General features: G+C 40.1%; 1 protein-coding gene across 10 annotated transcripts in view; it reads left to right on the forward strand.

The window, feature by feature from the left end:
• The window catches only part of MPPED1 (metallophosphoesterase domain containing 1), a 65,384-nt gene extending 40,106 nt beyond the window's left edge, over positions 1-25,278 (forward strand). For all 10 annotated transcript variants that reach the window (XM_054220751.1, XM_054220780.1, XM_054220770.1 and 7 more), the window contains 3 exons: positions 14,033-14,148; positions 18,758-18,871; positions 22,465-25,278. In XM_054220751.1, the coding sequence (XP_054076726.1) occupies positions 14,033-14,148; positions 18,758-18,871; positions 22,465-22,583 (349 nt within the window). In that variant the 3' untranslated portion in view covers positions 22,584-25,278. The remainder of the gene's footprint in view (positions 1-14,032; positions 14,149-18,757; positions 18,872-22,464) is intronic.
• The last annotated feature ends 1,581 nt before the right edge of the window (positions 25,279-26,859 follow it).

Consider the following 26,859-nt stretch of genomic DNA (forward strand, 5'->3'; position numbering starts at 1 on the left):
GTGAGTGATAGGGAGTGGTAGGTTGGACTGAAGATCTCCAAAGGTCCCTTTTGAGCAATGTTTCTGTGATTCTGTCAGTCCCACTATGAAGCTAGAGCTAGGTGTCAGTGTTGATACCTGAAATGAATAGGTATCAACGAAGTCCTTACAGTAGGGAGCTTTGCTGTTAATATCAAATTTCCTACAAGCAGTAGATGGTCCTGACAGGTGGTTTGGAAGTCAGGAGGCCGAGATAATAGTGGAAATTTGAATTTGGATTTGAAGCAGAAGGTCTTTTCTGTGTCATCAGACGTCATTCATTGAATCATATTAATAAATGATTAGTGAGTATTTCAGTTATAGGTTTCAAGCCTTCTATTATAGTTCATTATCCCCACAATGTGTTATTATTTTGCAGGTAAGAGTTTTAGTGTTAACTACAGCTGGGTTGAAGATAGGCTATGCAATCCACTTGTGCCTCTGCACTGCTGAAGATTTTAATTGCACAATTACATGCTGTATTTGCACAAAAAACCCCTGATGCATTCAGTGCACAAGATCGGCTGTGCTTGCTGAATGACTCAACTATATATTATTCCTTTTATAGTCATTCAGAATTGCCATGTAAAAATGAATGCCTGTAAAGGTGCACGTACATTTTTGTATCAGTGTGAGAACACCTCTCTGAGGTTCATTCTTGAATGTATGATCCTGCGTGTTGTTACGTCTGCTTCTCTGCTGCACAAGGTTCCAATAATGGACTCTGCCCTACTGCGTGTTTTGTCCATTGAGTTTTTTACAACTCAGTGAGCGAGGAACTTGGTGCTCTGTTCTCCTGTTGCATGCAGTAACTACAGAAGACATGCAATAACTACATTAAGACCTGAAGACTAATGAATAGACCCCTGATCAATGATCAGAAGCTGTTTGTTCTGGGAAAGATTATACCGGCTGTTCTCCCAAAGTCTAATATTGCACCCCTGCCTCAAATTTGTAGAAAAGATGTTCATCTGCAGAAGAATAGGTATTCTGTGTGTACGCTCTGATCTTGTGGAAAATGGCCGAAATTCCAGTGACATTTTTTAGTAAAAGGTGGATTATTGTGATTTGACGGCAGGGTAAGAGTACACGTTTTACTTGACAGAGGAAGAGAAATGCAAGTGGCAGAAGGAAAACATCTTCCTAGCCACTGAACTTCTGTAATGCTTCTAAGCTGCTGTACACAACTACAGGAGAAATGTTGGTCCTTTTGCTTTCAAACAGGCATACAAGGTGGCAGGAGAGCATTTTATCTCTTGCAGTGCTTTTTTTCATTTTCCACAATGTGGGAAAGGAAGGGATAATCAAAGCCCTCTTGCCAAACATATGACAATTCCATTATTCTAAATGACATATTGGCCTGGATAGCTTAAAGAAGCCCTTTAGGATGAGATTGCCTCCAGACTCATTATCCAGAGAGTGGATTTTTGCTTGACTTTGATTATCTAGAGGGATCTATTCCTGTGAAACAGAACTTCATTTTTCTTTTTTGCAGAATTAGTTTTTTCTAGTGTCTATGTATTCTCATTTCCTCCTTCATTCTTTTGTTATAGGCCATCTGGAACTTCAGAAACTCTCATTTCCCAGTCAGGCAAAATGGGAGAGCAAAGATTAATATCAGCCTAGAAAGACATTTGTGCCATTTGTCGTGAAGTGACAGATGCCCGGGCTGGACTCCTGGGTTTTTGTAGCTTCTCTCCGATGGAACATTGATTAGATGTGACCCTTGCATGTTTACACATGGGCCAACATCTCTCATACAATATTGTTGTTCAGATAATGGGAACTGAGTGAAGAAAGTTAGGGGTGTGTATGTGGGGAGTGGGCTTTTTTGGTTCAACTATTGTTTTTACTAAGCTTAGCATTCTGGGGCATTCAGTGAGCTCTGGCTATGTCAGAGAAGACGGCTGAATTCCTTCCGGCGTAAAAGACATCAACCTGTAGGTTGCATTAGTGAATATCAGTCACCAGCTCAGCCCAAAGCAACCTTGACAGGGGGCTAATGCTCCAAATCACCATCCCACTTTGGTGTGAGGCCTGGAAATTGGTTCCAACCTATTGGCCCTTTTCGTGGTGCACTGCAGCTGCCTGTACTATTCCAGCATGCAGCCCAGTGTCTTTACTCCAGCTGTATAGTCCAATGTGACGGTAGTGCTTAGCTATAGGCGTGTAACTCTCATCTGATTTGCTGTTTTCTTGTCTGGTTTGTTTTTTCATCACAAAGTAGGTGATTTTGTTATGCTCCTCATATGTTTTCTCTCTTCTTTGTGTGTGTCTGTATGCGTGTGCGTGCACATGTGCACTTTGGATAGAAAGACTGGTAACTTCCATGTGGAATTGGGGTAGTTTCAAAGAGCGTGCAAAAGGCAAAATGAGACAGACTTATTGTTGTTCCACACGGACTCCAAGTCACCCATACCCTAGGTCTCCATTTTAGTGCCTTCCTCCTCCATCTTTTCAAGAACAGCTATAATAGTCCCTTTCATTCCCCACCAAACTCAGTTTCCAACAGTAAAATAATGTAGCAAAGATTTATAGATTCATTTCATAAGAGGGACATGCTTTCATTTTCCCAGTGATGAATCATCTAATGTTTACTTTCCCAGACCTTGTACAAATCTTTACAGTCATTGAGGTGAACATCAATTAAAATGAAACTGTATTAAACTAAAATATTGACTTCATTTAACATAATATACCTCCCAAGTTGGGAGTGTGGCTTCCAGATAGAGCAGCAGCAGCAGCAGCAGTGCAAGATGTTATATTGCAGGTTTCGTTCCCTGTAAAATTCACAGACAATAGTAACTTCTGCCTCTGAGTGACCGCTCTGATTCTTAGTTCTCAGGCCTCCTTTCAAATCTGCAAAAAAACTGTTCAGTACCTTGCACATGACTAAAATATATAGGGACTGAAAAATTTGTGTTACTGGACAAAACCATACTAGAAGTTTTTCTAAGTAATGTAGCTGATCCTCCTATGTTCTCATCTTTCTGCACTCTTGGTCAAAAGATAAAAATACAAATAACTAAAGTGCAATTGCTTCTGTACTGTTTTCTAAGCAATAAAATACAACTCTATAATTCTTGCAAACATCAGATTAAGTAGATTTTTGAGCAAGTGGTTTGTTTTCATGTCTAGCTCTGTCAGTGCTACAGTTTTGTATGGATGGATTTGGAAATGCTGGATGTGGACATAGTACAGAGTGCTAGGTTTTAGTTGCTTGGAAATATGTTTTAAAAATGGTAGACGTTCCCTGATTTTAACAATTGGGAACTATTTGGAGCTTTTTAAAATTGGTGACTTTGAGACAGACAATTGATATAAGTGAGTAATTTAGGTAGACTGACATGGTTCTTGAAGAAAATGAAAATCATGAGTGGGAATAATAGACTCCACTCATTATTTAAAACTGAGGCATCTCAAGCTTCAGAAATTCTGGGGAGAAGGTTGGCATCTAAGCCTGCCTGTTGTGGCTGCATTACTATGATCAGAATGTTGAAGATGTTTTAGTTCGGGCGCTCAGTAAAAGGTAGGTGAGCTGTGACAGATGCATAAGAAATAGCGATGTGTTTAGAAGAGAGAAAGCAAAATTCATCATCCTTTTGAAATACATTAATTAACAGTCTAAGGCACATACATACAGGTTTAATTGTATTTTAATAGAATGCTGCAGTGATATTTTTATTTCCTCTTCCATACTTACCAGAACCATTTTCCATTTTGGAAAGTGCTACTTCTAAAAACCCTTAAAACCACGATACACTGTAGTTTAGTTTGCAGCATATGGAAGATCATAAATGGTTTTTCCTGCAAAATTATTTTGATCTATTAAATTCAGCTATTCAGGGAAAGTGGTGAGGAGAAATGTAAGATATTGAACTCCTGAAGTGTGAAAGGATTTCCAGTGGCAGAAGGTGAGACTTAAGAGTGCATTCTGGCTGTTTCAACATCAGAAACAGATCACTGGATTGTTTCTCTCCTCATTTTTTCCTTTTTTTTTTTTTACTAATGGCACTTTGCTAAAATTGGTGCACTTCATGTGATAAACATGTCTTGGAAAGCGTTTTTTTTACATGATTTGGAAATACAGGAAATCTGAGTGTCATTCAGTTGACACTAGGTATACAGGTGCCGTTGCTCATGTGAGCAATCATACTGAATTCAGGAGAGGTCTTTTTAATGAACATTGCAGTACAAATTAAGTGACTGAAATGAATTAGCAAGAATCATTAACATTGCTGAGAAAAATGTGTATGGAACAAAATAAAAATTTCTGAAACTCTGAGAATTTTTCATACCATATTAAAGGAACACAGATATTATTAACTAATTAAACTGCAATAGGTATGTGAGCAAATGAAAATGTAAACTGAACTACATCTGTAGCCTCTAAATATCGTCAAAGTCAGACCAATGTGGTAAATTCTAGTTGTTATGTGCTTTATTTTTCAGTTTCCCACAAGATTTTTTTTAAAGTCACAGCAGTTTAGAGTATCCGTTTTCTCTTTTCTTGTTAACGAATGTTCCAGAAAATGTTTGCTCTCAAATAAAATTTCTTCCCAACGTTGCCCAGGGCTGAGGAGCCTGGAACAGTTCAATCCTAGAATAGTCACAATAGAGAAAAACCAGTAAGTCAAACACCTTTGTATGCTGCTTAGTTGTACACGTTTGTGTATTAGGGGTATGGATCAATTCTCTAACACATTTCACAGTGACCTCTTGCAGAGTGAGCTCTGCAGTCACTGAGCTTCAGTCACTGAAGCCAAAGATGCTTTGCATCCACTTTGCAGTTGTGTTCTTCCACTGTGTCTGGTACAAGCGTGCAGGACGTTACGCTGCCCTTGTGTGCATGTGTGCTGAATACAGACCAGTAATTACAGGGATTTCACATAACATTTTTTGGCAAGTCCTGTTTCTTGTAATGTCTGAACACATTGTGTGGCTTTATATTTCTGTATGTGAGTGGGGATTTGAATTTACTTGTTTTGTTGCGATGTTTCTAGCTTTAGTTAAATTTGAGAGCAGGCAAAGAATATATTGCTTTAGTTTAATTAGCTTGGTAGAAAAAAAGTCCTTTCTTGGGCAGTAATTATTAGTTGTGTATTATTAAAAGGAAGTAGTTCACATTCAGTTACTTAGCAGAAATAATTGAATCTTCTGATCCAGTAAACTAGCTCACTTTGGATTCAGCTGGTTTTTAATTTAAGACCTATAGAAGAGGAGACCTGTAATCTCACTACAGGGAATTGGCTTCACTTTCCTGCAGTTCATAAACCACAAGAGTGAAATTGCAATCCCCCACAGCAGTTTTCTCTTTATTTTTCACATTTGCTTGAAAGTTTAATTTTATGAGACAGCGCTGGTTTTAAAGTTTAAAGTGCTTTTTTTGTTGTTTTGGTGCTTTTTTTCCCCGTTTTTTCTTGAACAAAAGGACTACCAGCTCTATCTGTAGTCTGGGCTGTAGTCTCAGACAGCAGCAATTTCAGGATGTTTCAAAGATGTAAACACAGTTGGGTACTGCGATGAGCCCTTTGGCGATATTCCAAGAAAAACACAAATAGCTAACTAGTTTGGAGCGGATCTACATGGAGCTGATTCTCAGCTGGAGTAAATTGGCAGAGCTCCACCGGCTTTTGAGCCGTTTACACCTGGTGAGAATCAGCTTCCCTGCTTCACGGTAGCTTGCATCTATACATTTTCCCTTGTTTTTTACACAGTAGATGTGTTACTACATCAAGAAGTAGATGGTGACTTTACGTTGTGCTCTATGTGAAGAACTGTAAATAGAGCCACCATCACAAGAACTAATTGTAACACAGTTATCTGAGTTCTCTTTCTTTTCCCTGGACAGATTTTAAGGGAAAAAGTAATTTACCACTTGTTGTGAAGCTGTTTAACATCAGAACACTTCCTTTGGATTTGTTGTTCATGAATTAATTTTATTTCATAAATTAGCATTGTTTAATATGAGGATTTTCTTCCCCAGTAAGATATCGGAATAAATTGGAACCAATATTAAAACGGGGCTGCACCTGTGCTTCACAGATCTTTCTAATTACATATTTAACATCAGAAAAGTATATGGGTTTTTTAAGATTTTTAAGATTATCGCAGAATTCCTAGCTACTTGAATGAGCATCCAGGTGTTAAAAGTTGTACCTTTTTGGTGTAGAAAGTTATATTGCAGCAGTTGGTTTCCACCACTGTACTGTGGGGTGAATTTAGGACTGCAGGAAAACATGAATGTGGAATTTAGGATTGCTTGGGTGTTGTTCACTTCAGGTAGAAACACGGCATATGAAGGATCAGTATGTGCTTTATTGAACAAGAAGTAAGTTCATCTGTTGCTAGATTGAAAATGTTAAAAATAATACACTTTCTGCTTATATGCACACGTGCTGTATTAATTTATTAGTTTTGGAAGCATTTTCATGCTTGTTTAACTCAAAATGGCTTTGAATTTTCTAAGAAAAAAAAGGTAAAAACACAAAAAAAAGGAAAAAAAAAGAACTGGCAGACAGTTAGTCCATATGGCCTAATTACTCCTGATATTTTGAGAAAAGAATGTAAACCTGGTGAATTACTAAACTGAGAAGTGGCTACTGTGAGGGCCATTTTTATCAATTCTCAGTGCACCTATTACACATCCTACTTATTCTAGTCGTGTTTCATCTAGGAGAGTCCCTCCAGGACCTGCATCATAAAAAACCCCACAAGTATAGCATCTCTATTTGAAGGGATATTCTATCTATCTCCTCTGTTAGCGAACTTCAGCAAAGTCTTAGAGGGCTACAGTAAACACTAACTAGCTGGATGTGTGGAAGAACATTCTTTTTCTTTAGCTGTCTGGTCATTTGATAGTGAGAAACTGTAAAGATGCCATGCATAGATGGGCCTCAAATGACTTTTCCTTACTGATTGGCCCATTCCTGGCAAGTTTTACATTTAAAATTAGATGGTGACTGTAATGCGGACAGAGGGGCTGTTAACTCCTCTTTTCTCTTAACCCTTTTTCTTTCTGTCGCTATCAGCTCTCTGAAGTACTGCCTGCGTAACCTGGCTGTACCTATATTTTTACATACTGAGAACGAGAGAGACTGAGGGAAGAGACTCGGAGACATCAGGAGTTCGGCACCTTAGCCCTGCATTAAACCATAAGACTGTACTGAAAGTCTGTACATTTCTACATCTGTACCCTCAGCACTGAGTCTCTTGGTTAATTATTCCAAATTAGCTTTTAAGTTTGTTTGTTGGGTTTATTTTATTATTTTTTTAAAATATCAGATGGGATATTATCATTTGGCTTCCAGCAGAATTAAATAAACTATTTGCGTTTGGTGCTGGCGTGTTTTAAATTCAGGCTTTCATTAACTTTTCTCCTTACCTGTTATCTTCTGTTTTCTTGTTATGAAGATAAAGTAGATTTCATTTTATTTTCCATTGTTTTATAACAGATTAATGTGTAGAAATGATCAGTTCCTATTAGTCACAGCTCATCCTTTCTTCTTTCCAGTCAGAGATGTATGAAATCTTTACTAAATAAAAGATGAATGATTTCTTGTGTAACTCGAATTGCAAAAGAAATAATTACTGACGAAGGGCCATATTCTGGTTTTTACCCTCCTTTCCTTTTGTGAAAACAATAATTTAATTTGATTCAGAGTTCCAAGAATGACAACCTTGGATGCAAAGCAAGCACGGCAAAAAAGCAAGAACACAGCAAACTTCCCCATGGAAGAAATGTTGTCTGTTGTGGCCATCAGACTGGTAGAAGGTCTGAGTTCAATTCGCTGCTCACTACAGCCTCCCAAATAATGCTGTGCAAGCCTTTTAGTGTCTTAGCACCTACATGCCCCTCCCTTCTGCTTTCTCCTTTCCACCTGCTGAGCTGTACTTCGTGGCCATGTGTTCCAGGGGATAATCTTAGATGAGATTAACCATTATTTGCATTTATTAATTTTAAGTATAAGGCCTTAGCTTTCATTAAAAAATCCCTGGTTCCAGTATTATGAATGAGTGAACCTAAGTTTCTTTTTTGCATAATTTAATTCCCTCTGTACACTGCTTTCCTACCTCTTCTCTAAAATCGTGCTACCCTTGTCTCTCTCACATTGAAGCTAGTCATAATACTTATACTCCTCAAAACGTCTTTCTATAAATCTCAGTTATGCTGTTAAAATGCTCAAATGTCAAGATGTTGAATGGTATTTCAAAGCCTATAAACAAAGAGTGCCCTGCCAGTCCTTTTGGGCACTAATGGCCTAATAGCTAGTTTCCTGCCTGCTTTGGACGGTCCTCTTGAATGCGAGGAAGAAAAGACAGAAAGATGAGTGTTATTTCACAACTACTTTAGATGTAGAAACAGCTAATACCCCACAAAAAAAAAAATTGAACTTCTGTGAATCCTTACTTGGAGATAAAATTGAGTAAAAAGCAGTAGAAATGCTCAGTAAACTGTTTAGTTAGTTGCTGTGGATAGGCTAAAAAGGCAATTAAAGAGATGGGGTAAATTCAGCTATCACAGTGGTGGGGAACGTAAAAATATGAACACCTGAAGGATGTGAACACCAGGCAGACAAGGAAGGTATACAGTGTATATAGTACTGTATACCTGTGTTCACAGGACTGTAGCTAGTTATAATAATAAGATTAAATCTAGTCCAGAAAAATGTCCAAAAGTGAGATTTCTTGGGCTGGGAATCAGGATGTGTTGGAATTTTACCTGTGATTGCCACCACTGAATCTAACTGCTTTTTGGTGCTCCGTGACCGGTCACATATGCCAGTATGACTTTCAGCAAGCATAGTCCAATCTTCTAAATAGTCAATATATGTGACCCTACAATTGTCAGGAAGGGGAGCAGAAATGAGAAGACTGTTTCGGTCCATTCTTTTCCTACTGAGGTTCTTCACAGTCACCAGCCAATATCTGTTTATTTTCCTATCGGAGAAAAATGTCAATTGTTGTGGAGGAAAGACAGGAGCAAGTTATATGTGTTTGTGAACCTTTGAAATTTATTTTGTAAGCAAAGGAATTCTAGTGAGAGAATTTGCCTTTCAGCTGCAAAAAAGATTTCTGTAGGAAACTTAATAGAAATCAGGAGGTACAGTGATCTGTGCATTGTGTTTTAGTTCTGTATTTTTTGCTACTAAGATGTTTGCAAGATGTTGCCCACCAATCCCTTTGAGAGGCTAATGGCTATTCAGTCAGTTACCGTCCATAGCTCTCTGTGGGTACTGGACTACGCAGGGGAGTTTTCCCTTGAAGTCAGAGAGTAATTGCGTGCCTACTGGTGGCAGGGTTTGCCTTATTCAGCGGGACAACCCAGGTGCAGCTGATGCAGTAAATCTTGCAGTCCTGAAGTTCTCGTGGTAGCTGACACCCTGTAAGCACTATGGGCAGTGCTGTGGTGGGAATATTTCTTTGCCTGCCTGCTGGCTGCCTGCCGTGTTCATCTGTAGCCGATGACCAAGTGCTGGGGGGGTTCCCCTTGAGCTGGTAAGTGTACAGAGAGGAAGGAATCCATTCTTTAACTTAAAACATTTAAATTGAATCAAGGTAATGGAGAATCAGATTTCACTCTCTCATTGCTTGTAACAGAAAAATCCATGCGCGTTGATAGTGTTCCCCAGTCAAGTGTCCTTTTTTGTGTCCCCTTTTTGTACGTCTGCTGAGCAGATTGAGACGGGTACCAGTGGTTTGAAAATTGAAAACCTTCAATTTTCACGTAAATTACAGGTCAAATCTGTGTAGTGCGTCACCGCCCTTTACAGTAAATCACATGTAAAACTAAGTTATGCCCCATTTAAATGACAAAAGAATTCTTGGACTACATGGTAGTTCTTTCCAGTACTAGCTGAATAGAAGAAGAAAAACTAATAAATAATTAAGGCGGTAATATGTTTGACCACTTTTTTTTTGTATGACTTTTTTCTGTTATTATCGTATCAGAAATGCACCTTTCAAAGACAACTAAAGCACTAATGATAGCTAAGAAGGTCATTCCTAGGAGGTTAAACTGGTTTAATTAGAATTTATGAGAAGGTTACTATAAGAGTGCAGAAAGATGTTAAGGGGTTAACCTATAAGAGATTACATTGTAGTCAGTGTTCTGTTAAAGTTTGAATTAATTTTTCCCATGGGTTTTTCACATTCTAATTTTCAACTAAATGAGACATCTGTTTCAGAAAAGGAAAATTTGCTATGGTTGTCATAGCAACTATCATTCTGTAAGAAAATTATTCCAATGGTTACTTTAGAACAGAAAGATAGAAATTCAGTACATAAAGCAACATCCGATTGCTAGCACAAATTCTGATAATTCAGCCCTTTTTGTATGGTAGATTATTTGACCTGCAAAACTTGTTCATATGTTTTTAACATAAGGTTAATTGTGCTGTAAACAAATTCACTTCCAATATATTTTCCCCCTAGAGTCTTATATGTAGACAATCATTATTCTTATCATAATAATAATAATACCATTGAATTTCAGTAGTGTGTGGAGACACTGAAACTGTTCACTTTAAGAAGATAAGACCTAAATCAAAGTACATTTCTACACACGAGCGCTTCTCTTCAGAGGTGAAATACATTCATGATGTATGTCTTTAATTGCCAAATACATTTTGCTGGGGGTATTTTGAGAACAGCAGATTTTTCTCTTATAGAACATACATGGCAGTATTTTCTTTGTAAAATGTAAAACATTATTGAAAAGTATTTTATAAAAAATTACACTTTCCCTGAGCAAGCAGTAACTGGGGATCCAGAAATCTGATGCTTGATATGAAGACTTTAACTTTGCTTTCAGGTTTCATCATAAATGGAAATGTTAGACAAAGTTGTGTTTGCATGATATCCAGGTCACAGACTTGTTACTCGGTATTAGAAAAGGTTTTTTTTTCCCCTGCTCGGAAACTTTGATGGCTGTTTTGCAATAAATTTTCAGAACAAGGGACTTGGAGATTTGTAAAATCCCCATGTGCGTACAAAGATGGTTTTGCTTTGGGGGTGGGGGCACTGAAGTGTATGATTTGTCTTTCTTCTCTCAGCTGTAAGGCACACCAACATCCTCCCCTGAATCCTTTCTTGGACTTCAGGTATATTTTTTTTTTTTTTGCCAGAAATATTCCAGACATTTCTTTCCATCTCGGGATTGTCACAAAAGACAGCATAATGGCAAATCACACAAGTTGTAACATCTCCCCTTCACAAAAGAACAGCTCCAGCATGCATAACTTACCAGCCCCGCGCTCGGGTGGCTGCGAGCTGCAGTCACCACAAAGGAGGGAGGGAGGGAGGGACGGGGGAAAGTGCTTCTTGTCTTAATAAGCAGATCATGCCTATTCATAAGGGGAAACTGGCTTTTTAAGAAGTGGCCGTGTACAGGCTAGCCCTGGTAGAGGCAGGCAGCGGCTCTCGCAGCTGCATATGCCATTCGTGGTCATTTGGATTTCAGCAGGATTAAGCTGACTTCTGGCGAGACCTGTGACAGTCACGTTTATTTCTCTTTATACATGCTTCATTGTGTCCTTAAAACAATTATTCCATAGGTTTTTGTCCTTTTCTTCTTGGGCAAATATTGATCTTTCCCCTTGGTTTCTTTCTTCGGGCGCAGAGTGGCCACGGCCCCTTCTGCTGGGTCTGGCAAACACCTGCGGGGTGGGATGGCACCTCGCCTCGCTTCCCACCGAGGACCTGGGGACAATCCTGTCCTTGCCCAGCAGCACCAGGGGTGGCCTGTATTCACTGAATTGGTCAGTGGCTTTAAAGGTGTGATTTACTATGCCTACACTTCGTTTCCCTCGTGTTTGCCCTTGCCAGTATTTTCTGTCGATGAGATCTTGCTCCTGAAAAACTTGCTCTGGGCCTAAAGACAGTTTGCCAAACAGTTGAATATTTTCATCTTGGTGGAGAAAGACACTTGTAAGGTGTGGAACGCAGTCCCAAGGCAAGGATGGAATGAAAGTTTAGAAAAGGCCTAACCTCTGTGTATTTCTATAAAGCCTTCCACTTCTGTAGCAGGTGAGCACTTCATAGACTTCAGTTTGTTTATTTTCAGGACATTCCTTCCCATTCTGTCAATGGTGAGCTGAACGTAAAGGCAGGCTGATCAAACTCCACAGACTGTGGTTTGGTTCTGCGTAACAGTGTTATACAAGAGCATCGCTGGTAACTTACCACAAAACAAAACCAGTAACTAGACCATGAGTTACCACACCAGCAGTAGGAAGGTGAGAAGACATGTACCTTTGAGCCAGGTGCTGCTCTTCCTATGAAGAAAGGCTCCCAGGACATGAACATGCAACCAGAAAAGCATTTTGTATCCCTGATATAGGGGTACGTCTTTATCTCAGCCAGCTGCCCTGGTCTGAGCAACCCACTTCATTGCTACTGCTATTAGCATCTCTTCTTCACACACCTTCCTCACCTCCCTCATCACAGCTTCTGGAGGCTGGGATGTATTTCTGGTCCCAGTGGCAGATGTACAAAGTTTCACCTTTTTTTTTTTTTCCTGGGACACCTGTTTATCCAGACCCTGGTTATCCAGGGTGCTGTGTGATGAAGAGCTAGGAAATGAGCTCTTAGACATGGACACAGAAAGCTTTTCAGTCATCTCTCCAGAAAGGTTGAGGCTTTTTTCATCTGTGGAAGAAAGGCAGGAAACAATCTGCAAAGCTCCCTTCTTCCTTTCCTTGTAGCAGAATCTTCTTTTCTTCCCTCGGGTAAGCCACATCCCTTTATATTTTAGCAAGCTCTATTTTTTAAGCTGTTTTCAATAGACATGTGCTTTACAGCATTCCAAAAGGAAAAGTGGGAAATATATCATCATGAAGTTTGCAGACGTGTTAATTTTTGAAATGTTAGTCAAGCATCAGTAATGGAAGAGGATGAGTAGTAGCTTTATGGGCATTTTCTTTTGTCTTTGCCATACATGATGTAAAGTGGAATTCAGAGAATTTGTTTGAAAGAATTCTTTCTGTCTTTTGATGCGGTGAGGGAGTGTAAAGCTTTCCTCAACAAAGTAACATCTCAAAGGGAACCGTGGTTGATGTGTATGTATTTATAAATGCTAAGGCTGCAATTATCATAAACCTTATTAAATCATGGCAGTCTATTTGCTGTTCTCCAAATGTGGATATGGCCAGAACACGTCAGTCAAAAAATTATAATAAAATTCCAACCTAAAACTAACCCATCAATTTTATGACCTAGAATTAGAGCATAGTCAGCAAGACATAATTTACCACTGTGATATAATTGCTGTGAAATACAGTTTTTTAATCAATGGGACAGCAAGATATGGATAAATTGTGTTCTGACTGGCAGTGTTACAGTCCCACTGCTCCATGATGAGCTGCTCCATAAATATGTTTTAAAAAATGTAAATGCCCATCTGATAAGAAATCCTGAATATGGAAAGTCTTACTTAAAAGCAAGTCAACACACCAGAGGACAGAAGAAAATCATATGTAAGAAAAGAAGCAGTGTTCTTGTTCTGATGGGATGCTTCCAATTAGGGAAACAAAACAGCATAGATGATGTCTCCAACTTTGGAGCGGGATCTGTCGTTGTGCCAGGGTCTGTCCTTGCCCAGATGGTCATAGGCTAAGGGCCAAACGTGATGGGAGCCAGTGTGAAACATATATCCGTACCAAGGTATCTGAGACAGGTGTTCTTCTAGATGTGGTGGGAGTCCAGCATGCTAATCCATATATCGGGATCTTGATATCCAGGTCTTGTAAAAGTTACTTTTCACCTAGTCAGGGGAATACTGTGAATATATTACTGTATGCTGCCTACTGAAAGTGGTAAGGACTGCACTGATTTGCCACACAAGTTAAATAACACTGGTTGTATGGAAAGAAGGTTTTACTGTGCACAAAAAGAAGAAAATGAATGCTATTTGTACCTCCAAATTCCATGCTAGTAGAGAGTCAATCTCCGTATTTTAATTAGATAACCAGTACATGGAAGTAGCATTGAAGACATTCTCCTCCTCTCTTGGCAGGCAACCTTGGTTTTATGGCTGGGGCTTTAATCTTCCGCGAGGCCAAGCACTATTAGAGAAATGGAACCTTATTCCAGATGGAATAGATATTCTTATAACACATGGACCACCTCTCGGTAAGAAAATACTGGTGTTCTTAGCTGTGTATGTCAGATGATTATACAGTAACTGATGGCTCTCCTTCGACAGAGAGTGCAATGCTGACTTAGAAAAGTCAAAAGTAACATCTGTACTGATTTCAGCAGCACCAGGACTTCAGCTCAGTTTTATGTTTCATGATTACCTGTGCTCAATGGTAGGAAATTAAATAATGGCTTAAAAAATAAAGCCTTAACACATAGAGCCTTGATTAGCTTTATAAATAAGCCAAGTCTAGTTTTCCTGTGCATCTATCCACTCGGCCACTGGTGAAATTACTAGATTTAAAGCATGGAGCCTGCTTGAAAAGAAATGCAGGATTGGGATCTTATTTTTTTAGCACTGTCTTTCTCCCTCACTTGCAGCAGCATTCCCCCACCAACAAGTACCCAGTCTGTATTTTTCCTCATCCTGCTGACTTGGTGCATCTTCTGCCTCACAAACCCAAATGTTGCCATTCTTTGCCTGTTCTTTGGACAGAGCAAGTGAGTTGCCTATCTTTAATACAATCTGGCAACACTAACACATCAGCAAGAAATAGTTTTGCATTTGTGTTTTGGAAATATTAATATAGGTGATATAAAGGCCATGAGAAATTTCTTGTATTCATAGATAACAGTGAAATTATCTGTGTTACAGAAATAATATAATCACAGAAAATTGTCCAGATTCAGTCAAGACTTAAGGCTTTTAACATGTTTTTCAATGTATTTTACATATAGGAAGCTATATTTAATGTAACTATGTGTTTAACTCTCACTGGTTTAATAAATGGACATGAAAGTGAAGCATGTCTTTAAGTGTTCTGCTGAGTCTTACTGCGGAAGAGTGCTTTGTGTGAAATAGAGGCAGTTGGTTTCTTTTAACCTTTAGATTCCCCAATTTCCTGAAGCTAAGGCCCTCTTGTCTTCCACCCTTTCTTCTCTTTCAGAGCTTGGAGGAGGAAGTATCTAAAGGGTTTGTGTTTTGTTGTTTTCTTTCGAAAGACATGTTTGCATTCCACTGGCCACTAATCCTGGGGGAAAGGGCTTCTTTGTGAGCACGGTTTCTCACAGTAAAGGCGTGTGTTTTGATACTTCACCTAAGTGGAGTCTCACGCCATGCCGTGTAAAAGTAGATGGCAGAAATTAATTGTTTTAGACCTTGAGATACCAACTACAAATGGTTGATAATTGGGGATAATTGCTGTTAGGATCCAAGGCACGACACTGGGTCTTTGATACAGTTTTAGTTATAAGTCATATTTAAAACTCTTTGAGAAGCTTTTTCAGCACTTTTAAAGCTGTTTTTAAAACCAGCTGATCAGCTGTAAAGAAATCCAACCTTCAGCTGATCCAAAGAATATCTCTGTAGCTAGCACTTGAAACCCAGTGTTGGAAGGTGGCGAGAGGGGCTTGCACCACCTGGTTTCAGCCACCTTGCTAATTTATCCACCAGGCCTCTCCAGGCAGATCCTCTGCCATCAGCAGAGGGAGGGGAACCTCTAGTGAGCACTGCAGAGCTGGCACTCAACGGGCATGCTTTAATAATAAATTTAATAGTAAATTTAATAATTGAAAAGTAATTTAATAATTGTAGTAATTCTGAGGAAGAGCTGCTCATCTCCACTGACATTACATGGGGTAACGTGAATTCCCCTCATCCCCATGTCTCAGTGTTTGTTCTCTTTTTTTTTTTTTTAATTTTTGAGCTCCTACCATCCTCCAGGGATTTTCTTTTAAAAAAGTTGCAGTTTCTTTGTCTTTTTCTCATTGATGCATTAATAGATGGCTCAGGCACAGAACCTTCTGCCTGAGGGCATCAGCTGTTGGTCTCCCTGACACCCCCCATGGCAACAAATACATGACGCTTCAAAAGAAATGAGCACTCTGCCTAACTTACAGAGCCCCCTTATTGTGTAGCTCTGTCCACAGACATTTTGGGAGACAGGATCCTTCTTGACCCTCCCAGGCAATTATTTTAACCAGAAAGCTGATTACTGTTGTTCTGATCTTGGACAGCATCACTAGAGCTGTTCCTAATGATCGTAAATAGCAATCAGTGCTCTTGCAAATTCCCTTTTTTTCTCCAGCAAGGCCACCTAAATTCTGTCCATCATCCTTTTTCTGTGCTGCTTTCTCCTTCCCTCGCTTTGAAAGAGCGCACAGTAATTAATACTACATTATTAGATATATTTAAAATTGCCTGCATGATTTAGATGCAAAAGCACCATTAAGAGTTAATGGACTTTGTGTTTCTAAGTCAGTTAGGCACGTAACAAAAATCTGAGGATTTTTTTTTCTGTTTTAGAGTAGTGCTTTGGGATGAAACCAGGTCAGGGATATGCAGGAGGTTCACACAAGATGAGGAAAAAAAAAAGGTTAAAACAGCTATTATTGACCATTTCATTAGTAACCTGTTTATTATTAATAAAGATATGCCATATATTTAATAGCCTATGTATAATACAACTTTTTAAGTCTTCTCCCTGATTCCTAAAGGTCTGCATTCATGATTCCTTTATTTCTCTTCAAAAAGTTCGCTGTTCTTTTCTTTGTTTTTAATTTAATTTCACCTTTAAGTCTTCATTTATAGCTGTCTGCTTGATGTCTATGACAAAGATTTATACATTCCTGACAGCTGCAGGAACCTGTTTCAAGTAACCAAACATTAAAAAAACCCTAAGATGAACTCTAATTGTTAGCTAGGTGTAATCAATTATTCTTAGTTTGTGTAGTCAGGTGTACATAATAAGCTGCAAACATATGGGAAAGCTTCAGAAGGGTGATAATGCATGTAAACAAAAACATGTTCAACATAAATAATGCTTAATTTAATGGAGAAGTTAATTTTATGGATTTTTGTTTGTGAAGTTTTTGAAGTGGAAATACTTTTGGCTTTATGTTCACCACAGACATTTTGACAATTAACTGTTTCAAATCACTGAAGTAACAAAGCCTATGGTTTTAGCACATTTGCTCTGAAAAAAAGCACGACTGGATTCCAGAGAAGTTGCCGGCTGCACTTTGACATCTTAAATACTTACTATTTCCCACAGTAAATTTTGACCTGCCTTAGCTACCAAGAGTGACTCGTAAAATCAGTTACCAGACCTGAGCATTGCTCTGCTCTTCTTTGTAATTCAACGGGGCTTTCTTTTTGTACACCCTCCTGACAGGAGCCGAGCAGCATCTTCAGAGGCATCTGAATGACTTAGGAGTCTATGGCCACTATCAGAACTTCCTCTTTTTGGCACTTAGGATGCCATGTTCCCAACTCATTTCTGAAAATTGGACCTAGCTCTCTGAGTAACTGTGATCCAAGGGCAAATTTTTTACTGTTTTCATAAAACCCCACAGTGTACTGAGCCCAGTTTTCAAGCACTGGCATCCAAAAAAGGTATTTCTCAGTGTGTGAACCTACCCTGAAGCTCTAGCAAATCTGAGAGCTTTTCCAAGAGCTCAAATACCACAGTTCTGGTCTTTCAAGCCAGTTGGTTAGCTGCTATTTAGCTACGCTTGAGTGGACCTCAAAAGTAAACATAAGAAAACTAGGTCCAGACTCTATACGTCTCTGGCTGACTACTGTTTTCTCAAAGGCACAATATATTCATGCTGTTGCAGCAATCTAAGTCAGAGATGCAAAGCTATGACAGGCACACAAGGAAAGTACCAGAACAACTAAAGAAAAACAGAATGATTATATCTTTTAGGTTTCCAAATTTGAGCCTGATGAAAATGGCGGAACAATAGAAGGAAAGCAAGATTGGTTATTGCAAACCCTCTAATACAACAACATCCTTCTTATACTACTACTTTGAAGGAAACATGAGACTTCAGTTGGCAGTAAGCATCCCCCTGCAGTATGTTTTTAGACATATAAGCAAGTTGGTGTACATTTTTGTCTGTGTTGATAAAAAAAGCATTTTTATATATTTCTCTTCGTGCAAGTAAATGTAGCGCTTAAAAACATCTACTGCAGAAGGGCTGAGTTTCTCTTCCTATCTGAGGTCCATAGATTTAGGCTAGTGGAGCTTGTTGTGTCATGAAGCGCTTAAATCAGTTTTACTTGAGGATGTTGGTTTTAGGCATGATTTGGGTTCCTCACCTGAGTTCCACTACTGTAAGATTCAATGTGATAGCAATATAGTCTTATTAGCAACACAGATTGCGTTACATCAGTTAAAGTATTCAATTTTGAAAACTAGATCCCAGGACTAGATTTAAATAGCTAAATGTTGATTTAGATTCTTTAGACATGCTGCTCTTTATACCTTACTCTCTTAAAGGAAGAACAACAGATAAGGCATTGAGTTTTCCCTTTAACAACAGTGCAAAAATACTTTAATTGCAGAGGTGTTTCTTCTTTGAAAAACAACTGGCAAGAGTTATCATAGACCTTTTTCTTTGGGTGAGCTTTTATGGTTTTCCTCCATTATTTTGCCTTCCTTCCTTTTCTACTTACCAAGGCACACACTGTTTTTTCCATGTCAGTTCTTCCATGGCTGCTTATGAAACGCCACAAGACATGAAATCTCAGAAGTACTGCATAGCAGTACAGCTTTGCAGATAACCTGTCTTCTTTAAAGCTTTCCTTTCTTTTCCAAAGGTTTTCTAGACTGGGTTCCTAAGAAAATGCAACGGGTAGGATGTGTTGAGCTGCTGAACACAGTCCAGAGACGAATACAGCCAAGGCTTCATGTTTTTGGACATATCCATGAAGGTCAGAACACATTTCTTTCTATATATATTTTTAAAAACCACAAACACAGAAGTTGTCTGGTTTAACTAGCGTTTTCAAACTTCAGTGTCTGAACTGAAGCACTTCTGGAATTCAGATACTTATTTGGCTGCATATATAGAGATGAAATTGGCTGATACCCACATTTCAGTATTTGTACTGCAGCTTCTCTTTCAGTTTCTACATCTATAAAACAGCGTGATGCCTCCTTCACAGGCAGGATTACTGTGCATTTTAAAAGAAGAACCTGAGTCCAGTAGTTACAGAAAGTGACTAAATATTAGGATTGATGGATTGTATTTTCCTCTGCTGAATCTTTGTGACTTAAGATAATTCGTATAAGCTCTCTGTGTCTCAGTTTCTGTGTTTGTAAAATGGGTGAGAATGCTTTGGGGTTGCTTCTAAGGCTTAATCTTCAAGATTGAACAATAAAGGTTGTCTCTCCCCATCAGTGCATATATGAAGTTAAGAGGCATGTCACCACTGACTTTTGTGGAAGTTCAAGATATTTGTTCATGTATTTATTTGCTTTGGCAGGGAAAACATTTTGTACCCAGACAAAACAAAGCAATTCTCTTGCTATTTGATTTTTTAATGGAAAAATATTAGTTCCCTTCACATAAGTCAGTAAGTGGTGACAAATGTGCATTGTCAGTGACAATAGAATTTCATCTCCAGGCAAAGGGAAAGGTAGATGCTGGCTGCTATAGAGAAGTCTGTCCTGTTCACATACCATGGCAGCAAGGCTTCAAGCAGTGCCCCTACCAAAAGAAACCCCTGGGCTGTGGAGAAGTGTACCATTGGCATGTAAGCATGTACTATCAGCTGCTTAGTTCTTGGCAATGTTAACTTACTGGCAGGAAAAGGTGCTCCACAACTGCCAATTTTCTGCTTCTGGGACTGCTACAGCCTTTGAAGGATACCTGTGGGTCTCACCAGAGTAGAAATGAACAAACTGAAAAACTGGAGTAACTGGCATTCAGATACTTCTGTTTTTGTGAAGAACCATTATCCTTCCCAAGAAGTCCTGCTCTGACCTGCTACTGGGCGCTTTGGCCCTGCTGGGTTAGGAGTGACACTGGTGAGAGGTGAGCTGGTGTAAAATTAATGGAGAAGACATTCAGATCATTATTTTACAGCTCAGGGATTAAGTCCATTCTCGTCATGTGTCTCATCTGCATTGACCTGTTAATGCCTAGTTAATGTCCAAGGTGCTGTTACATCACAGAGTAAACAGACAACACATCGCCAGTATTTTTCCCTAACCCTTTGCTGTTATAGCAGTCTTTGAGATTCCGTACAAGAGAGCTAGTGAATACAGTTCAAACTCATAGTCTTTTCAGAAATTGTAAGCCAAGTGGGTTGCAGGGGATATAAGTAAACACTTAGCAAGCCATGAAGCTTCAGGCAGGTAAACAAAATCACATCTGCTAAGACCAAGCCCAGCTTTGGCTCCCAAGAGAAAAGAATGGCACCTCCACAGAATGGTAAATCTTGTGAATTAATACAGTTGGCACAGTAGGTATCAGAACACAGAAACAAGGTACTCTTCTTGTTAACTATCATAATTTAGAGAAAACAAATGGTGAGCCGCATAGCCTGTTTTGCAGTGGGATGCTAAATCTCTACAGAGGAGAATTCCCATTGCAGACAGCCTGTGCAAACGAAGCTGCTCTTTGTAGAGAGAATGCATGATTTGAACAGATGAGTTCTTCCCCTGACTGAGCATAGCTACATCTGCAGCAGTCATTTACTGAACATCCGGGAGGAAGAGACGCTTAGAAGAGATGTTTCTTCCCTACTCCCCCTCTGCACTGCTGTCTCTGCCAAAAAATACTTCTACACATGGGCTTGCTGCTGATCGACCCATGGAAGTGACAAGGAGCATGGCAGGGACTCCGGCTAAAATCCCTGTTTGCCCATTACAGCCAGTACTTGGCTGAGGTCGTGGCTGAGGAAACCGTTGGCAGTAGGGTAGGAGTGAAAACTGTAGCATTAGGAATCTTCCAGCAAAAGGAACTTATTAGCAAGCCGATTCTGTTCTCTCCAAACGTGTAGCTGAGGAGACAGAAAGTCCCAGCAGCAATGCTGACTGTCCTCCGTGCAGTTTGTGTTTTACACAGAACAATTGTTCTGTGGCAAACAGCAAATGATTTAAAGAAATGTCTGTGACAGGAACCTGACAAGAGTTTTCTTCCCTCCCTAGTCCCTAATTAGAGTGTGGATTTTCCATGGGGAGTCCAGGAGGCCCTGCATTATTCAGGGTATTTTAACGAACAAAAAAGAAAGGAATTTGGCTACTGTTTCTTTGTCTGTAAATTCTGCAACTAACAATGCTTCTATAAGATGTGAAATTGCACTCGGAGAAACTATAGGATCCCAGGTACCTAGGATTTGAACGGCCGGAACTCGGTGTATGTAGCAATGAATATGTTTCACTATTAACTTCATTAATGGCAAGATGGAATCTTAGTACAAATGCTTTCTACCAGGTGATTTCCCCCAAATCATATATTTCTTCTTGTGAATGCATTTCTTCGTATTGATCTGAATACTTCAATGCAAGTTTCCAACATTAAGCTTTTAGTTTTAGTGTAATCAAGCTCATGTTTTTTCCTAGTCATTCGTGAAAAGATTTTTGATAATGGAGAGTGTGTCTACTTTTTCATAACACCAGGGCAGTTAAAGGGCTTCTTTACTTTCTGAAACAGCATTTCACTGCATTTCTACCAGCATTAGAGCTGGAAGTTTGATTTTCTGCAGATTTAGCTCTGGAATTGTTTGGCTTTGGTATCTAGTCAATCATGAGATGTAGTTAAAGTTTTTTTGCCACTGGTGAGACATACAGAAGGGTGGTTTCCTCCGTGGAAATGTTATGGTGTCTCAGGGTGTGAATTCACCTTGTCTGTCAGAGAATGCATTAATGAAGCTGTGTTTTCACTGCCTGGGCAGGCATTTTAGTGTCTTTCCATCAAATTTGGTTGAAATTGGTCAAGTTCAAACACATGGGAAGAAGAGGTTCCTACTAGACAAATCCCGCCCAGGTGCACATGCACGCATACTCCCCTTAGTCAAGCAATGCTTTTTCTTCTTTGGTTGCTTAAAAGATGTTCAAGACAGGACAGAAAAAAAGGTGGAAAGGTGAAAATTGCCCAAAGTTTGCTGATGATGGCAGACCTAAATGACCAGAAGTATGTTTTTTTCAGTGCTGTAATTGTCAAAGCTCTGTCTTCTTACCCTTTCCAAAACTGAGAAGGTTTTAAGAAAAAAGCTTTGCAGAGAAAAGCATCTGTCTTTCTCAGGAGGTTTGGCTAGCTGGCTGCCAGAGATTGTAGCCACTAGCTAGCAAGGGTCCATTTTGCTTTTCTTACACAATTTAAAAGGTGGCAAAAAGTTCTGCTGTAGGACAAAGATGGTGTTAATTCAGGAGACCTTTATGTTTTGTGTGAAGAGAATTTTTAAATTCCTTCTGAGTAACAAATGTGGTGCTTACTATTGTGTGATAAAGGTGAATAATTAAAAAGAAAAGATAATAATGACTAATGAGAGTAACCAGAGTTTTTCTTTCTTTGTAGGTTATGGTGTCATGGCTGACGGAACTACTACCTACGTGAATGCATCTGTGTGCACTGTGAATTACCAGCCACTTAATCCACCTATAGTTATTGACTTACCTACTCCAAGGAACACATGATTATAATGAGGATTTAAAGTTGTGCTCAACACATTAGCAACTTTGTATTGCTGGCTGAGAATCCCAATAGGGAACCATTCAACAAAAAAGCAAAAACCTTCTTTTTTCCCTGCTAGCTCTTCACGGATAAATTTTGAGTGACAAAAGCGGATGAGGAACAAAGACATTTTGGTGCCAGAAACAGATTAAAGACTTTAACATTTCACCATTAAAATATTTGTGAACACAGAAAAGTGAATGCATTCCACATATATATATACATATACATATATATATATCTCAAGTAGGGATTTTTGTATATACCGTACATTATATCGGACTTATTAAAAGAGCAATGTCTTTCAAAGGAGTGTTTCTTTAAGAAAGTTTGCAGTTTAAACTTAAGTGTTTAGACTAGGATTTCCTCATTTCAGATGTTTCCCAGTGAGCTATTGGTAAAAGAAAAATGATGGTAAAGATGTTCTCCCTTAATTAACATGGCAAATATAAAAGATGGCGCATGAATGACCAGTCACAGGAGGAAAGCTATTACTTCAAGTCCTCCAGGTCTAAGTCTTTGCATCTATTAAAAAACCAATGCAATAGAGGCCCTAATTCACTGTACTGAAATGAAGTTTTACTACATCTGGCATTACAGATGGTAAGGGAAATGGTGCATATTGCCGGCATGCTGTAAACAGCTCAACATTCAAGAAGGGAGACTGCGTTAAGTGCAGTATAAACTCAGGAATTTGTAACCTGGACTCGCCTGTGAAAAAAAAGGATGACATTTCCCTTAAAAAAAAAAAAAAAGAAGAAAAAAATATAACTCTGTTTTCATGTGGTAAGGCGATACGCGATTGTATGTAAAAAGCAAAAAAAAAAAACCCACAAAAATGACGTAGTGGTATTTGAAATAAACCACTGTTCAGTAGTGGTATTTTAAATAAAACCCACTGGGACTATTTGTTTAAAACCTGTTAATGGGACATGCAGCCAGTGATGAGATTACTGGTTTGAATTTGGCCCCAGTCCGAAGTGATTAAATGTCATTGTGATCCTTTTGTCCTATGGATGTCAAGGGGAAGGGGTCACCTCAAGGAGTTTGGGCATTCACTTTTGGGTAGTGATGTGGTAGCGTAAGTGCGATGAGTGATGAGTACACGCCAATGGGCACAGAACAGGGTCACCTCACAAAACCTGTCATTGCTGTCTGCCCGCGCGTGGACACTGCTGAGAGAGGCCCTAGACAAAGTCATCAACCGAGCTGAAATCCATCTGTCGTCTTGCATGTGATGCCAGGCAAAGCAGGGGACGTGTGAGGAGCTGGTTGGGATGGCCAACACTAGCACTGCCCGTGAGGCTTTCCTGCAGGTTAACAGAGGTGTTGAAGCTGATGGGATTTCAGTCCCATCCTAGGCAGAAGCTTGCGAATTGATTACAAACCCACCAACAAAAAAGAAAAAAAAAAGTGTTTCAAACATGCCCTACAAGAAATGGGTTTCTTCCTTGAACTAGCAGACTTCTCCATGCTCAAAGAGGAGCCTTTTTGCCTTGATGGAGATAATTTAACTGCTGTATTCTGAACGTGGACGTCCTGAATTTGGGGCTGATGGCATCTAGACATTAATCTTGTTCACACGCGTTGGGCAGCTCATCACACTACAAGTACAGGGTTGTTTGCAGGTCTGTGCATAGCCCACATCTGCACACATGCATCGGATAATTGTGGATGTTACTCTTTGCCTGATACATGGATGTAAATGTGGGCTTCAGGTAGCAGCTAAATGTACATTATATGCATACACAATTTAAAATATCTGTGTCGCAAGGCCAGGTTATGTCAGCTTCAGCTCTAAGCGAGGTGGGCAGAAACATTGCATGCCGCTGGCTTCCCATGGGCAGCAGCTCTTCCAGCAGCTGCTGCTGGGAGCAGTGACACTCCAGCCCAGTAACTAACTCGTGCTGTGGACCCACCAGAAACCACCGGAAAACATGACAAGTCACGGGTTGGTCATTTCTTGTGAGCTGTCGGGTGACTTGGGGTCTAAACTGATTTGCTGCTTTTTTTCTGAAACGAAACTCAAAACGATGGGTGGCCACTGCCACTGGTTTTTGGGTGAATAGTTCACAAGCGCATGAGCAGTCTGCCGTGAATTCAGATGGGGCCACTTTTGTCAAAGCTATTTATTGGCGTAGAAATTGCAGGATCAGCTCCTAAATCAGCAAGGACTGAAATTCATAGTTGAATATGAACTCCCGCCATCATTGGGAAGATGAGCAATAGCATGTAGTTAGAATAAAAGTGTCTTAGCTAGTCACAATTCAAGCGGTTTGAAACAAATGTGGCAGGAAATTGGCTGTATGTTAAAGAAGTCTGAAATGTTTACATTCGCTCGCGGCACTTAAGAGACAAAAATGTTAAAGTGGGGGGAAGAGGTCCTTTTATTAGCCTCAACAAAATTTCTATGTCGACCATAAACTATTCTCTTAAAAATAATTTTTCCTAAGGTATCTTCAAAATACTGTGTATTTTTATGTGGGAAGGATACGAAAGCAGCTGTTACTTCAAAATATGATTTAAAGTACTTGAGGTATGAAAGCTTAAAGGTTATTTAATCATTTTGGCATAACTTGATTGTTGTTGTAATTTTTGGTCAAGCATGTTAGACAAATAAAGTCTTAAAACGAAACAAAACAAAACAACAAAAAATAAGGCCTCTTTATATCCATCTTGTGCATTCAGCTCCATGTGGGAAAGGCTGCCTGTCTTCTCCAGGTGTAGGAGCCAGCCTGGGGGACATTAAAGTTGTTATCGTGAGGGGCTGTGGATCAGCTCGGTGGGGGGCAGCTGGCAGAGGGGCTGGGGGTGATGGTCAGAAGGCGCCCTGCTCCGCCTGCCAGCTTCAGGCCACCACGTCTCCCGCAGAAGACAGCGAGTTGGGGCTGCAGAGGGGAAAACAGCACCCGCTTCCTTTAACGGATGTATTTTGGTGGGGGAATGCACCAGACGAGCCTGTCAGGCGGGGAAAAGCGAACCTGAGGGAGTGCTGCAACGGAGCTGTGAAGCAGTCGGGAACTGGGATGCCATCCTTTGGGAACGGGCGGCAGTCAGGGGAAGGATGATTCATGCTCTGGGTTGAGTGTAAGGACATGAACCTCACAGAGAGGGAGAGGGAGGTGAGCTATTATTTTAATTTTGTGGGCACTGTCAAGGCTTGGGCTTCTTGCCTCAAGCCTGGTCTACCTCAGATTATGAAGGCCATGAAAAGAAAGGTTTCCACAAACGTAGTTTTGCGATTTAAATTCAGGGATGCTCTCTCAAGTCATTTCCCACCCCACCTCCCCACCGCTGACCTTCACTGATATCTAAGTAGCATCGCTCCCGAAGGTGTGCTGATGTGCATCACTAGTACGTGCGTTCCCATCACCAGGCAGAACCGTTACCAAGATTAATTTCAGTTCATTTCGATGACGAATAAGGGAGTTAGCACTGCGTGTCACTGAAAAGAAAAAAAAAAAAAAGATTATTTTTACCTCCCTCAGTCACATATGGCTGAGGATGTGATAAGTTCCTTGGCTACCAGGAATGAGCAAGCTGGGACTTGGCACCCACCTAAGCAGCTGCCTTTTCCCAGGCGTCCCCTACCCACCGCAGCTGCACCCCAGCCTGGGCAACCGGCTTTAGGCTTTCAGATCTGGTAGCCCCTGAAGACGGAGACTCCAAAACCACGATGGTCTTCAAGAAGGTTGCTGGTGGCCGCAGCAAGCCAGGCTGGCCCTGGTGAGGTGGCTGTGGGGAGGGAAGGTGAAAACCCCGGTCTCTGGGTGACATGTGTGGACAGGGCGGGTGGGAAGGTGCTCTGGCCTCGCTGCAGGAGGGGGCCAGGGGGGATAAGGAGAAGTAGCTCGTCTTCCCCGGTCGCGGATTGCTGCCAATAGCCAACATAAATGCTTCAGAGGAAGGAGGAACAAGACATTCTTTAGAAGGCAATTTTCGGACTAATCTGCCCATGGGCATCTTTGTCCCCCTCCCATTTATTCTTGTTTGGATGAGAATTTCTCTCTTAAAAACCCATATTATTGCTCACTGCTAATGTAACTCACACATAGCAAATATAGCTGCACATGTTCTTTTCTTTCAGGTACATTCCCGTCCCTTTCTTGCAAGTCTCTCTGCATCTGCGATTTTAGCGATATTTTGGAACAGTGAGCTCCCCAGGTGATTGTGCACAGTGCATTAGAACAACAGTTTTTCGCTTATCCTTGTATGTGAGCTGCCATTTGGGTTTATTGA

Source organism: Rissa tridactyla, chromosome 1 (assembly GCF_028500815.1).
Source record: "Rissa tridactyla isolate bRisTri1 chromosome 1, bRisTri1.patW.cur.20221130, whole genome shotgun sequence".
NCBI classification, from domain to species: Eukaryota; Metazoa; Chordata; class Aves; order Charadriiformes; family Laridae; genus Rissa; species Rissa tridactyla.